The sequence below is a fragment of the Centruroides vittatus genome, unplaced genomic scaffold (genome assembly GCF_030686945.1).
Source record: "Centruroides vittatus isolate TY-2023 unplaced genomic scaffold, ASM3068694v2 contig_1146, whole genome shotgun sequence".
Taxonomy (NCBI): domain Eukaryota; kingdom Metazoa; phylum Arthropoda; class Arachnida; order Scorpiones; family Buthidae; genus Centruroides; species Centruroides vittatus.
In genome coordinates this window covers 234530-250362 of record NW_027120736.1, presented here as the reverse complement: position 1 = coordinate 250362, position 15833 = coordinate 234530, and the positions used below count along the sequence as shown (strand labels likewise).

The following is a 15833-nucleotide window of genomic DNA, read 5'->3' as shown; positions in this document are numbered from 1 at the left end:
ATAGCATGGAATCACGAAAGGACAAAGGTGATAAGAGAATTATAGAATTGGAAAAGAAAGTCGATACGCTAGTCGAGGCAGTAAGCAGATTGTTAGATGAAAGAAAAAGGGAGAGTAGGGATACTTCTAATAAACGATGTTACGCATGCGATAATGTAGGGCATTTCGCCCGGGACTGCCCAAGCCGCAAGAACCCCCATTTAAACTGGTAAAGGAGCGTCAGAAAGGTCAGCATAACGTTCCTTACATAAAACTCAGTCTGACCAATAAGATAGTCAAGTCGCGGAATGGCCTTCCCATCGCTGAGGGGAAAATCGGGAATACTAAGCTATATTTCCTGGTCGATACCGGCGCGGAGAGATCAATAATAAGTTCGGCTGTGATAGAGGGCTTGTCGCGGAAGGACGTAAGGGGCGCAACAATAGAGGGCGAGAATGTAGGAATCAGGGGGATAAACGGCGCTGTTACCGAATCCGAGAAAGTCCTAAGGGTTAAGATAAGTTACAGCGACCAAGAATGTAATGCGACGGTAGCGTGCATGCACTTGCCCGACCATATTGATTACGACGGCATTTTAGGAATGGACGCTGTCAACAACGCATACAAGATCATTGATGGTGTGAGGATGGCTGTGAAAGGGATTGCCCCTAACCATAGCATAGATAAGGGGGAGTATAATGAATGCCTTAATGTCACTCCTGTAACAATTAAGGGTCTGGAGGGTTTGTGCCAAGAGGAGAAAAAATGGGTTTACGAAATATTTGAGAGACACCCGGGATGTTTCGCCGAGTCTATTGAGGAGCTAACGGGTATGATTGGGGTATCACACAAGCCAGAAATTGACCAAAGTAAACCGGTGAGTACACGCCAATACCGGATTCCGGAGTGTTATTTACCGAAATTAAAAGCATTAACGGAGTCTTATTTAAAAGCAGGGATCATCGAGGAGAGTTCGTCTGCGTGGAACTCGCCCATTCACATTGTAGAGAAAGATAATGGGGAAATCCGGATGACCCTGGATCTCCGACGGGTCAATGACCTCACTGAGACGCAAGAGTTCCCCATCGCTCGCGTAGATGAAATCCTGAGCAAATTTCACGGCAGTAAATTTTTCTCAGTATTAGATCTGAAATCCGGCTATTTCCAAATAAGCTTGGATGCATCTGTTAGGCATGTTTATGCTTTCTCCACTCCGTGGGGCAAATTCCAGATGTGCCGCCTCCCACAGGGAGCGAAAAATAGTGGCCGGTTCTTCCAAGCCGTGATGTCCAAGGTGTTGGCCCGTTTTGTAGGGATAAATTGTTATATTTTCCAGGATGATGTTGTACTATTTTCCAAGTCCCTCGATGACCATATAACTCTATTGGGTGAGGTCATAAGCACACTCGATAGGAGCAACCTAAAGTTGCATCCATCAAAAAGCCGCTTTATCGTAAGCGAGGTTAAGTATCTGGGGCATATTATAAGCCAGAGTGGGATACTCCCGGACGAGGACAATGTCAAGGCAATACGTGATGTGAAAGCCCCCCGTAATATAAAAGGCGTCCGGAGTTTCCTAGGTATGGTCGGTTTTTTTAGGTGCTTCATACCACGTTTCTCCGATTTGGCATTACCTTTAACCAATTTGACTAAAAAGAATAGGAAATTTTTATGGGATAAGAAGTGTCAGGAAAGTTTTGATGAATTTAAAACCATGTTATCAAAGCCCCCCCTCTTAAGACACCCCAACTTTGACGCCCCATTTCACCTATATACCGATGCATCGGATAAGTGTGTTGGTGCGGTACTGGGGCAAATGGAAAGCAGTGATTTCTACCCGGTGGGATACTTTAGCCGGAAGTTCAATGATACCGAAGAGAAGTACTCCACGATCGAGAAGGAGTGTTTGGCGATGGTTTTGTCCCTGCGCCACTTTAAACCTGTTGTGTTAGGATATCCGATTGTAATACACACTGATCATAAGCCACTTGTGTTTATGAGCAATATGAGAAATCATAATAGGAGATTAATGAGATGGTCGATGGAACTGGCAGATTACGATGTAAAGATCAATCACATAAAAGGAAAGCATAATGGGATAGCCGACGCGCTGTCGCGGCCAAGCTCAGGGATGGGAGAGGTGAGAAATGAAGTGTGTAATAGCGTCGTAGAAAATCAAGAACTTTGGCAGAAAGTGGTTGAATCTCAAGGGGAAGATGAATTCTTAAAAAAAATACGGGAAGGCCACAAACATCAAGGGAAAGGCGGATGGGTGCCTAGTGGAAGAGATGGATCTGAATTCCAGTTAGATGGTGATGTGGTCGTACACGTAAAGCCCGGAAAAATGGGGCTCAGGAGGTGGACTCGCATATGCGTAGGGAAGGACATGACCGACCAGGTGATATGGCTATTCCATAGTTCGCCGCTGTCTGGTCACCTAGGTGTGAAAAAAACGTGTGATCTTATTGACAGGTATTACTACATCAAAGACCTGAAAAGCCGCGTTAAGCGTATAATAAAAGGGTGCAAGACCTGCCAAAGGTACAATCTACACGGGGGTCGAGCGCCGTTTCAGGAAACGGAAACTGCAGAGTTTCCCTTCCAGAAGGTGGCTACTGACATAATTGGTCCTCTCCAAACATCTTACGGGGGGAATAAGTACATCCTTACGGTCGTCGATTTATATACTCGGTACGGGGAAGCAATGCCTGTCCCCAATCAATCAGCCCAGGTTGTTGCTGAGGCGATCTTTAATAACATCATTTGTAGGTATGGGTGCCCTGAGGTGATCGTCTCTGACAGGGGAGCGAACTTCACCTCCAGCACGTTCCAAAAGGTGTGCGACGAGCTCACGATTAAACATAATGTGACAACCGCATATAGACCGTGTTCCAATTCGGTGTGCGAACGATTTAACAAAACCATCTGTGGTATAATTGCAAAAATATCAGGAGGTAACAACCGTGATTGGGACAGATTCATCAACACGGGTCTATTTGCATATAATAATTCAACCCATTCCGCTACGGATGAGTCTCCTGCTTATCTATTATATGGTTTCGATCCTCGGTTCCCAAGTGCTTTTCCTGAAGAAAACCTAGAAAATCAACAAGGCCGAGAGCACGGCCCGAGGTTTATTGATAAGTTAAATGCAATAAGAGAAGCGGCATATGAACTGGGAAGGAATCGAAACTCGAGAAATAGGGGGCGGATAAATGAGGGGAGGAAACAAAGCGTGTGGAAGGAGGGTCAAAGAGTGTGGTTGATGCGTAAAGGAAAAAGGAAAGGCTTGGGGAAGTTTTCCCCCAAGTACCTGGGACCGTATAGGATCTCACGCGTCTTAGGACCCGTCACGGTGGAGTTGAGGAGCAACCGGCGGAAAGGGAAGTGGGTGGTGCACACCGATCGGATTAAGCCATGCTACTCCCCAATATATAGGGAGAGCAGAAAAGTATCCTCGCACCATCGCAAAGATGAGGAAGTACGGGAAGAAGCCGATGACTTAGAAAGCGGTGAACCGGAGGAATACATAAGGACTTGGATTCCCCGACGGAATATAGGGCCAGATCCGACTTCACTTCAATCGAGAAACGAGGAGAGGGAGGACACGGAAAGCGACCCCACTACCGTGAGAGACGCGGAACCTCAACACCGTTATAATTTAAGGAGAAATAAAGTAAACTACCGTAGGTTGCACTACGGGGTTTGATTCTTCGGGGGGGCGTATGTGGCCGTCGGCCATGTTATTCGCGTATTTTATATGTTTTTAATATGTAATATAACTAGTGTTAGAAATTCCTTTGTTTCTTTTGTATTATCTATCCTCCTTCACTTTCCCCACCACTCCTTTTTACCCTTCGGGTGGGATTATCGTTTCCAAGAAAGAGTCAACGTAGAGAACAATAGAAGGGACGGCGCCGTGGGTCTCGAGGAACGAAAGGTGAATCATTTTTTGGACTGGACTGTGGAGAGTGAAGAGGTGAAAAGGAAGCTCTCGACCGAGGCGGATAAGTGAGCAGCAAAGACAAAGGGAAGGATACGACGGGGGAGTGAGAGATTCACCGAGAACACGGGAAGATATAAAATAATCAAACAGGACTCAAGAGTGGTATCCCACCAAGTATTTCAATATTCAACTATTTTTTATCTACATGTATATATTGTTCCTCCCTGTAGTTATAAGTAGGATAAGTTTAGTTTTAAGATCTGCACGCGTATAATTTTGTCGGGTTCCGCTTCGAGCGCGGTTTTTTAGACTGAGAGAAAAAAAAAGGCCTTTTTTGTAAAGTTGGGATTCATAAAGAACCGGCTTCTGTTCTTTCTGACGAGAATAAAAACGTACATTCGTTAGAAGTAACGTGTATCAATTATTATTTTGTGTCGGTCTGTTCGCGGAAACTGTTACACCTCGTCACGAAACATCACAGTTCTATTTCTGTGGAAGCAAAAACTTAGATTTTTTAGGTTTAATTTGTTTCTTTAATGTAGTATTTTACAACCCTTGTGTTGCAAGAGTGTCTCGTGTGTTGCAAAAATATTAAATATTTTTTAGAATTTTGAGCTCTTTTTTTTTAAAATTTCATTGATCTTTTATCTTTTTACTGCCTGTCAGCTAAAGGGAGGAGGAGATATTCACTAAATTGTCGGTTGTTGCAAAATTTGCAGCATCAGCATACCCTACTCAAAAGTTTCATGCAGCTATGTGTATGCCAGCATACCAATTCTACAGTGTAAATGTTGTGGCTTATCAGCTTAAAGACTGATACTAGCTCTTTATACATTGATTCAAATAATCTTTTTATTTTTTTAGTATATTTGTGAAATTATGATTTTTTTTTTGTTTCATTTTTGTTGTCATAAGTTTAACTTCTGTATTTCAAAATTTTTAAAAATCAACTGCAATTTATTTTGGTTTGTCGCAGAATCGTATTAAATTCAAAGTGTATTGCTAACCTGAATAAGTTGGGAAACACTGCTTTAATGTAATATTCATCTCATTATTATTATAATGATTAGAGTTACCAACTTCTGAAGGGTTGATTGAGACATGACCATTCCTTGAGTAGAAATTCCAGAAAATAATCTTAAAAGCAAAACCAACACACAATATAACTATGAAATGTATATTCCTTATTAATGAAAAAGTACAAATTGACAATTTAATCTTCATTTAACTATAAACACTGGCTTAACCTATAAATATATATCCTTGAATGATTTAACATGATTTTCCTAACAAATGTAGAGAATAATTTTATAAACAAAAACATTTTATTATTTTACTTTAATATTAAACGATAGATTGCATTTATGAAACTAATAAATTCTCTGTTTCTTGATTTAATGGATCTATCTTTTGACACATACTAAATATAAAAACAAACACAAAATAAACTTCACTCGTGACTACTGGTACATATAAAGTCTAATCCAGCAACTTCAACCTTTAAATTTCCGGTACAAACGACGAAAATTAACAGAAAAAACTAACGTTTTCGAATCTCCATCGAGATCTTCTTCAGGTTCGTTAATGGAATGTCATGAGAATAGAACTCTTTTGAAGTTCAAAAATCGAACATCTCCAGCGTGCGATGACGATGCAAAACATAAGATTGATATAATAGACCTGAGTCTACTAACGTAACGTCGCAAAATATCAATGCAGGAAATAAAACCATGTCTACCATCGTGGATTGACCTCCGAGATGTATCGCCACGCGTACGATAAAACGTTGCTGTCTTTGTAATTAATGCATTTCCCCGATTTGGTAGCTCTGTAAATCTCCAGGGTCTCCAATGCCCTAATGTGGTCCGTTTTGAACGACTTCTTAATGAGGGTGGCGTTATCGAAGTCCGCTTTTACATCGGGGTCCGTGGCATACGTCGACAGGGCGGTGGTGTGCCTTTTTTTGGCAACGTCATTCTTATGTTCAGAAACCCTTTTTTGGAGGGATCTCTTGGTAGAACCAATATATACTAGGTCCCTTTGGAATCTGTGGTCTCTTAACGGGATACTATAAACGCCCGGTGCCCTTAAAATGCTCGGTTTGTCTTTGGCGTTTCTGAGAAGCGAATAGATAGATGGCGTTCTCGTGTACGCTAACTTGGGGCCCTTCCTTAGCGCTATTTCCCTGTACAAGGAATGGAGGTCTTTGTTGTATAGTACAACCGTGTGCTGGTCGGGGCTCGAGTTAGGATCACTTCGCCCTGCGGAGGTGTGATGCGCTGTGTTTATATTACAACACTTACGAGCTAAATTGCGGATAAGGCTACTTTTGTATCCATGGCTAGTGGCAATGTCTTCAATGTGTTTTAGCTCTGCGATCGTGTCTTCCCTTTTAGTATTATGGGTGAATGCCCTATTTACTAACGCCCTGAACGCCGCAATTTTATAAGGGTACGGATCCTCCGACCTAGCGGGTATGTACATAGGTAGGTAGCCGGGTTTGTAGTACACCCGCGTTTCAATATTGTTTATATCGAGCTGAATGGAGACGTCTAAAAAATGCACTCTGGTGTCCGATATTTGATCAAGCTTGAGCGTTAGACCAAACAGGTTGTTATTTACGATGTGCAAAAAATCATCGACCTTCGGCTCGCCCTTCCATATGATAATCACGTCATCCACGTACCTACGGTACAAAATAATGTCAGGTGTAAACATGGGAACGACATCCCTCTCTAATTGCCGTATAACCAACTCACATAGGTCGCCCGAAATTGGGCTCCCCATGGGTACCCCCCTTTTTTGTAGATATGTGGTATTGCTTTTGCGAAAACGCACAAGCCTACGCCGGCCCTCAGACCAATACTGGATAAAGCTAGAGCCCCCACTAGAATTCTAGAGAACAAATTACACCGCATATTGGCTGGACATCTAGAACAGTATGCTTTAACGGTGAAGAACTCCAGAGAGCTGGTCGACGCGTTGAAACATACACAGCTAACAGAGAGCGCTCACCTCACGGTGCTTGATTTTCAGGCTCTGTATCCATCCATCAAACTCCAGCCTTGCTTTTGCGCCCTCAGGGACGTCTTGCTGGCCAAATATAGTCTTCCGGCACACCGCAAGCATGTACTGGAACTCACACACCTAATGTGCTACAATTCGCTGTTTAGGTTCGGCAATACCACATATCTACAAAAAAGGGGGTACCCATGGGAAGCCCAATTTCGGGCGACCTATGTGAGTTGGTTATACGGCAATTAGAGAGGGATGTCGTTCCCGTGTTTACACCTGACATTATTTTGTACCGTAGGTACGTGGATGACGTGATTATCATATGGAAGGGCGAGCCGAAGGTCGATGATTTTTTGCACATCGTAAATAACAACCTGTTTGGTCTAACGCTCAAGCTTGATCAAATATCGGACACCAGAGTGCATTTTTTAGACGTCTCCATTCAGCTCGATATAAACAATATTGAAACGCGGGTGTACTACAAACCCGGCTACCTACCTATGTACATACCCGCTAGGTCGGAGGATCCGTACCCTTATAAAATTGCGGCGTTCAGGGCGTTAGTAAATAGGGCATTCACCCATAATACTAAAAGGGAAGACACGATCGCAGAGCTAAAACACATTGAAGACATTGCCACTAGCCATGGATACAAAAGTAGCCTTATCCGCAATTTAGCTCGTAAGTGTTGTAATATAAACACAGCGCATCACACCTCCGCAGGGCGAAGTGATCCTAACTCGAGCCCCGACCAGCACACGGTTGTACTATACAACAAAGACCTCCATTCCTTGTACAGGGAAATAGCGCTAAGGAAGGGCCCCAAGTTAGCATACACGAGAACGCCATCTATCTATTCGCTTCTCAGAAACGCCAAAGACAAACCGAGCATTTTAAGGGCACCGGGCGTTTATAGTATCCCGTTAAGAGACCACAGATTCCAAAGGGACCTAGTATATATTGGTTCTACCAAGAGATCCCTCCAAAAAAGGGTTTCTGAACATAAGAATGACGTTGCCAAAAAAAGGCACACCACCGCCCTGTCGACGTATGCCACGGACCCCGATGTAAAAGCGGACTTCGATAACGCCACCCTCATTAAGAAGTCGTTCAAAACGGACCACATTAGGGCATTGGAGACCCTGGAGATTTACAGAGCTACCAAATCGGGGAAATGCATTAATTACAAAGACAGCAACGTTTTATCGTACGCGTGGCGATACATCTCGGAGGTCAATCCACGATGGTAGACATGGTTTTATTTCCTGCATTGATATTTTGCGACGTTACGTTAGTAGACTCAGGTCTATTATATCAATCTTATGTTTTGCATCGTCATCGCACGCTGGAGATGTTCGATTTTTGAACTTCAAAAGAGTTCTATTCTCATGACATTCCATTAACGAACCTGAAGAAGATTTCGATGGAGATTCGAAAACGTTAGTTTTTTTCTGTTAATTTTCGTCGTTTGTACCGGAAATTTAAAGGTTGAAGTTGCTGGATTAAACACAAAATTTAGTGTCCGGTAATATATACTATATACATGAATATGAATAAATATGTAAATAAAAAATTATGCAACAATTCTTTATTTAAATCATAATACTCTATAGGGAACAAATTTTTAAACACAGAAGATAATTGACACTCAGCAGAGAAACCAACATTGTGTAATTTCAGTTGAAATAAAATTGATTTCTATTAGATCTACAAGGTCAATAACTATATTTTTAGATTAACTATAGATGAGACAATAATTTCTTATTAAGTTAAAAAAAAAAAATTTGACTAAATGAATTTAAAAATTTTAAATCACAAAAGACTTCAATAGTGACTAAATTATTTTTAAACTTAAATGTAATGATAATTGTCAAATAAAAAGAGTATTCAAAAGACAAATATTGAGAACTTTTTAACAGAATGCCTTGTATAGACTTTATTATTATAATGGCGTACATAATAGCATAAGTCTTAGTTTTAAAATTAATCTAATATTTAAAAATTTTAAATTTGAATAAAATAATTGAATTTAAACAAAATTGAGTTTCTTACTTTAAACATTTTCCTATAAAATTGAAAATTAATAATTTATTTAATATATTCCTCTTCTCCCCTTTAAATAATGCAATTATATGAAATACTTGATTTAAAGTTCAGATATTTTTTCTCTTCTCATTTCCTTAATAATTAAAGTATGTACTCTAAAATTATTATTTTTTTATTTTTAGAAATTAATTTTTGATTAATTGCATAAATAATTGTTGAAGTTAAATATATTTTTACATCTATAATTTATTTCATAAATCAATTAGGTAAATGAAACAAATAAACCTTAAGCTCGTATCGTATAAAATGAATTGATACTAATATATCTACAGTATGTATAAATTATCTTTAGGATCAATTCATTTCAACTTGTGTTAGGAAAATGAATTAATGCTTGAGCTACGAGACAATCTGAAAATTGGTTAGTGATTGGCCTTGCTTTTTATGTTTGCATCTGTAGTAAAAGAGGAGCTAAAGTAGTGATTATATTTAATTCTAGAGCAAAAAATTATTATTTATGTTTGTTCATTTATATATTATAATGATGTTTTTTTCTAAATTTCCATAAAAGACAGATAAAATCCTTATTATATAAAATAATTTGAGGAAAAACAAAATAAAGCCAAATCTCTCTTGAAAAATAAACTCAATAATACAGTTAGTTGTGTGATTATGATGATGTGATTGTGTAAGTATGTGTGAACCAGTATACATGTATATCTGCTGCTCTTTTAATGAATGTTTTTATTTGTTGATATTTAAAAACTTTAAAAACTGACTTTATTCAAGAAAATTGCTGTCTGAATTGGGAAATTAATAATGAAAATGTTGTATAGTTTGCTTTAATATTTACAGTTGATAAAAAGGAATTTTTGCATAATTGTAATATTATTGTACTTGATAATAATTAAATTTAATTTTAATTACAATAATAAAGATTTAGGGATTAACACTGATGTATTTATAAGATTTTAATTCTATAGAGTAGACTTTTTACCAAGGACCATTTATTTTCCAAATTTTCTATAATTAAATAATTTAAAATTGATAATTTTGTTAATATTTAATTTGTTAATCTTACATATAGTTCCAAATTCAAATAATTGCTATTTATTTATTTTTCAAATTATTCTGAAACTTGTAATTAATATAATTTGATAATATTGTGCTTCATTTAACTAATAATTTTATATATTTAATATTTACTTACATAATAGTTACAATAAATACTTCAATATGAGTAGAACTTATATATGAACATATACATATTTAACATTCTTGCATTCATTTCACTGATGGTTATTTATAACTGTAACATCATTTTACTTATTATTTTTGGTTTTGCATAGTTTTTATAGATTATGTGTAGTTAAATTAAATAGGGACATCAAATAGGTTGATCTCAGAAATTGTACAATATTTCAGAAACTGACATGTTATGTACTTTATTACAAAAAAAAATATATTGAAAATTGTGCTCTCTTTTGTAAAAGTCAATAAAAGCAAAGTTATTGACCTTATAGAACTGGTGTATAAAACCTGAAAAATATTTTCTGCTGTGTTTATCGAAATTTTCTATTCAAAAACTATTTACATTGTTGAGATAATTTACAAGTGAAATGTCTTTTTTTTTTCTTAATAAAATTATAATAATTGAGAACAAAAATACATTTTCACTAAATGGATTATCATCATTCAACAAGATGTAGAAGCTTGTTTTGATACATAGTTTATTTAAATGTATTAAAGTAATTGGGCTGCAATTTGAAAAAATTGTAGAACTATAAATTCCCACTGTTGTCCGTCTGTCTGTCCTTCCTTAATCTTGAGAATGGAGTTAGCTAGATGAAAGTCGAGACCAGATATTGAAAGATTAAGGGCAGGAAGCCCCAATTAATCACATACAAACTTCCGGTGCAAACCAGAAGTCGTGTTATTTTGATTCAAAAACTTTCTCCCAAAAGGAGTTAGATAGATGACCACCACGACTCTATTGCTAGCAGGAAAGGTATGATGTACAGGGGCCATGACACTACTAATTTGAAATGGAGAGCATATATTTTAAATTAAAAAATTATTTAAAATATCATTAAAAATTGCAGCCTGGCATTGTGACCATGTCACAATAAATAATTGCTTGTTCTTTGTATGATAAAATTATTTCAAATGAAGAAAATTTTGATACTGGTATATTTAAATTTTTAAAATTATTTTGAAACAAATTAGTGAAATTCTTAGAATCTATATTAAGTTAGAGTGAAATAATTTCAAATTATTCGAAATATTAAAAAAAAAAATTCTAAAAAGTATATAAAGTTTCAGTTGATAAATTTCATATATATGAAATTTTCCTCTAGTTCATTACACAATTTCAACATATTCAGTTCATGTATATATATATATATATATATATAATTAACTAAGAATAGTCTATAAGTTAATTAAGTAAATTGTTTATGATTTTCTTTTCATTATATCTCTAGAAATTAAAATGCAATTTTTTAAAATTATTAATTAAATTTTAATTTTAGCAAGTAGAATAATGTATTATTCAGAATCTAACAAGCTTGCATTAAGATAGCCATGTTTTTAAGTTACTGTATTTTGTTATAATAATAAAGTTTGAAATTGAGAATATATATATAAATTTTTAAGTTAAAAAAAAAACTGTTAAAAATATAAATGTTATGATAAAATAGTGTGTTAGCTATAAATTTAAAGAGGATTGCAATTAAATAATGAACCCCTGTCAAATTTAACACAGCAAGTCAGCAGTTGGTTACATTGTAATTTAGTAGAAGAATAAAATATATCTGTGCTTAAAACAGTTTTCAAAATGTCAGGATGATAAAATCAACCCAACAGTATTGAAAGTTAATCCATAATTCATGTAATATACTTTTCTAAATTGGGAATTACTAATATTCACTTCATTATGTGACTGTTACGTCAGTCTATTGATTGAAAAAGTAATCTGTTGGCAAATGATTCACCAGTTGAAATATGATTGTTTAGAAAGAAAATGGAAATATTCAATTTCATATTTTTAATTAAAATATTTTGATTAAAATACTTTAATAAGAAAACAGTTTATATAAATTTTTTTTTGGAAATTTTCTATAAAATTGATGTTTTAAAATAGCATATTAAATTGGTAATTTTATTTAAATGTATACAATTTTAACATTTTAATACAGTTTTTAAAAGCTAATTTTTATTAATTATAATTAATTAACTATTGCTTATATTCATTAAAAATGTGTGTAATTTTTTCTAATTTGTTTTATGTCTCAGATATCAGCAGTGCATAATTAATAATAATTAGCTAATATAGTAACATAATAATGAGTTAAATAGCTAATAAAGGTGCTAATAATTAGCATCTTTATATTTAGTTTCTCTCATATTGTAATCAAAGGTCTGTTGCTAATTTTAACTTAAAAAAGAAAAGACAAAAATTGCATTACAATAAATTAAAATATTTATGCTTATTAATAATAATAATAATTTCTTTAGTTGAATTTTTCTAAAATTTTTCAAAATTTTAAATGTAATAAGTTTATTAAATTCTGTACATTATTAAGTAATATACTCCATAATATATACAGTAAAACCTATCCAAAACGGAAACCTACCAAACCGAAAAAAAAAAATACTCAGTACACAGATTTTACTGTATATCTTTATGAACAGCTCAATATAAATTTATTCATACTTGTAACCAAGTATGTATTTTATTGCCGATTAAGACTCGAGCAAAATTGCTTAGGAATTATTTTGAAGAGTTGATCGATAAAGAAGCCGTCAAGGTTGACAAAACACACCGACTTACATTCATTCGATCTATATTGATTATTGATAATGAACTTGCCTTCTGTATTTACAAAATTCATCACCTTTTCTCTCTTTTATCTGCATAGATAACAGGAGAATAAATGAACGAACGCAATGCACACGATACAGTAAAACCCGCATAAACCGGAATCGTACCGAACCGAATATTTTTCCGGTTTGGCAGGTTTTCGTTATAAGCGGGTTTTTTAAAACAGATAATCGCTCCGTTCCAAAGGGATTTTTTCCGTTAGACAAGTTTTATTGTACTGTACATGAAAATCGTTGTTCATTTAATTTATAATTTCTCCTGTAGCATTTTTTACTTCATTGTTATAGGGTTAAGACCGAATATAATAGAAGGCAAACTTATTGAAATTATTGTAAAGATAACTAAGTTTCGCATGCATCATCATCATCATCATCATCATCATCATCATCATCACGTAGATTTATCGCAACAGAAGACGATCCGAAATACTTTATATTCAAATCGATCAACTTCACTCTCATCGCAAAGCAGTAAATGTCACATTAATTATTTAAAAGAAAATTTAAAAGAAAAAGCTTTTTTAAAATATTTATAACTAAAGACGTCTCACTTTTTAATTCGAAAAGATTTAATAAATAAATGTTAGAAAACTGAAAGATGTGTACAGTTAGGAAGCGACGAAAAACCTTTTAAGAAAAAAATTAAATTATATCTACCTGATTTATTTCATTAGTGTTTGTTCTTTTGTGAAAAGCTATTAGTAACATTTTTAAAAAAAAGAAAAATTCCTCCTTACAAAATTGAATTTTGTAAGGAGGAATTTTTTTTTTTTTTTTTTTCCTTAAATGAAGATATACAATGAAACCTGTGTAGACCGGACTCGCGCCATACCGAATATTTTTTATGATTTGGCAGGTTTACATTTTGAATAGATATGTTTGTAAACACACAATTTGCTGTGTTCTGAACAATTTTTCCCGTTTAGGCAGGTTTCCGTTTTGGACAGGTTTTACTGTACTATTAATAGTACAGTAAAACCTGTCCAAAACGGAAACCTGCCTAAACGAGAAAAATTCTTCGGAACGGAGCGATTTTCTATATTAAAAAAAAAAAACTGTTTAAAACGGAAACCTGCCAATCCAGAAAAATATTCGGTACCGTGCAGTTCCGGCTTGCGTAGGGTTACTGTATATCATTCTTATCAATTAACTAATTTAAACATAAACTGAGTTTTGTTGTTAAGACATAATATCAGAGTAGTCAATTTCGAATAATTTTAAATTATCAATTTAAAATACGTCATACTATTCAAACCAATCAGTTGTTAGTTAGGGTATATTATTTATATCGACCAATCAGAAATAAATAAAATTATTATTATTTTTTAAATTAATGAATTTTATATGAAACGGCAATTATTTGTAGTGAAATGGTCACAGTGTCGGGTTGCAGTTTTTAATCATATTTTAATTTATTTAATTTAAAATATATGCATTCCACTTCAAATTAGTAGTGGCTTGCCCCCGTACATCATACTTTTCCTTTGACAATAGAGTCGTGCCGGTCATCTATCTAACACCTTTAGGGGAAAATTTTCAAATTGAAATAACATGACTTCCGATTTGTATCGGAAGTTTGTGTATAGTTATAAATCGGGGCCTTTTGCCACTCAGGTTTACATATCTGGTCTCAGATTTCATCTCTCTAACTCCATTCTCGAGATTAAGGACAGACAGACGGACGAACGACAGTTGGAATTTATAGGTGTACAAATTTTTTCAATTATTAGGCATTAATTTATATTTAAAAAAATATATTGGCAAGTTTTAATAGTCTATATACAGCATATCGTTATTTCTCGATCTTAAATGGCTTTGGAATTTTTCCGAAAATATTGTCAAGTGTTTTTTTTTTTTAAATCGACGAGAGAGAGAGAAGATTGGTAAGGGGTTGTAAATGGAAGGCGTTTTAAGAGTGTTGTCTTTTCTGTTTTCTACTTTACTCGGGCCAGATGGACTGTTAGAGTATCTCTTCTCACGGGAGGATAGTTGTCGGCTTGACAAATGGAATACGACAAAAGGGGTACACGTCGAAGATGCATTCCGCTGGGGAGGAGATTAAAGCGACACACAAACATAAAAAAAAATATTATATACAGATAAAAGGAATGCTTTCATTTCAATCTCTCTAATCCCGATTCATTCCTTGAATAATTCAAACGAAATCGATTCAGTAGATTCACATTTATGATTTTATTTCTTTATTTTTATCTTAATTAAATCGACATTAAATATGTAATTTTTATAATTACAGAAAACCTGCACAAACTAGACGGTGCTAAATATATTTTCTGGTTTTGCAGGTTTCCGTTTTGAACAGGTTTTTTTTAAACATAGAAAATCGATCCGTTTCGAAGAAATTTTCCCGTTTAGATAGGTTTCTGTTGTATTCGGGTTCCGTTTTGAACAGGTTTTACTGTAATTTATCTAGCTTTTTTCTAGTACAGGTCCCGAACCGAAAGTTTCTACGATGAATATATTGAATCTATTTTTACATTTCATATGACTCAATACAGCTCCGAGGAAAAAGAAATTGAATATATATATATATAAATATATAAAATTGAAAACTCTCGCTTCTTGCAGCGAGAAACCGATTTTTGTAGAAGTAAAAATATCAAAATTCCTGTTTCAAAATAGAGTAAAGTATCGTTTACATCAAGTAATAGGACTTTGCCAATTCAGATAATCGATTTTCGATTTGAAAAGTTAAAAAAATAAATAAATGTTCTCAGGTTTTTAGATATAATGTACTGGTACTTAATCCATTTTATTTTATTTTCTAATTTATATATTTTGTTTTTAGCATATTAGGTTATATATTCAGTATAATTCCTGCGCAAGCCGGAATCGCATGATACAGAATAATTCCGGTTTGGCAGGTTTCCGTTTTGAACAGGTTTTACTGTTTTATGTTTTTACTAAATTGCAATTTAACTTAATTTTGTAGAAAAACTTTTACGTC

General features: G+C 34.9%; 2 protein-coding genes across 2 annotated transcripts; one reads left to right on the top strand and one right to left on the bottom strand.

Annotated features, from left to right (window-relative positions):
* Nucleotides 1-5659: 5659 nt before the first annotated feature.
* LOC136978319 (uncharacterized) lies at nucleotides 5660-6712 on the bottom strand. Its single transcript, XM_067274030.1, has one exon. The coding sequence runs from the start codon at nucleotides 6710-6712 to the stop codon at nucleotides 5660-5662; it is 1053 nt and encodes a 350-aa protein (XP_067130131.1).
* A 425-nt stretch (nucleotides 6713-7137) lies between these two features.
* On the top strand, nucleotides 7138-8190 carry LOC136978310 (uncharacterized). Its single transcript, XM_067274020.1, has one exon. The coding sequence runs from the start codon at nucleotides 7138-7140 to the stop codon at nucleotides 8188-8190; it is 1053 nt and encodes a 350-aa protein (XP_067130121.1).
* Nucleotides 8191-15833: the final 7643 nt, after the last annotated feature.

Excerpts from the sequence above, each read along its gene's own strand:
- LOC136978319 (XM_067274030.1), bottom strand. The coding sequence starts at position 6,712 with ATGGGGAGCCCAATTTCGGGCGACCTATGTGAGTTGGTTATACGGCAA.
- LOC136978310 (XM_067274020.1), top strand. The coding sequence starts at position 7,138 with ATGGGAAGCCCAATTTCGGGCGACCTATGTGAGTTGGTTATACGGCAA.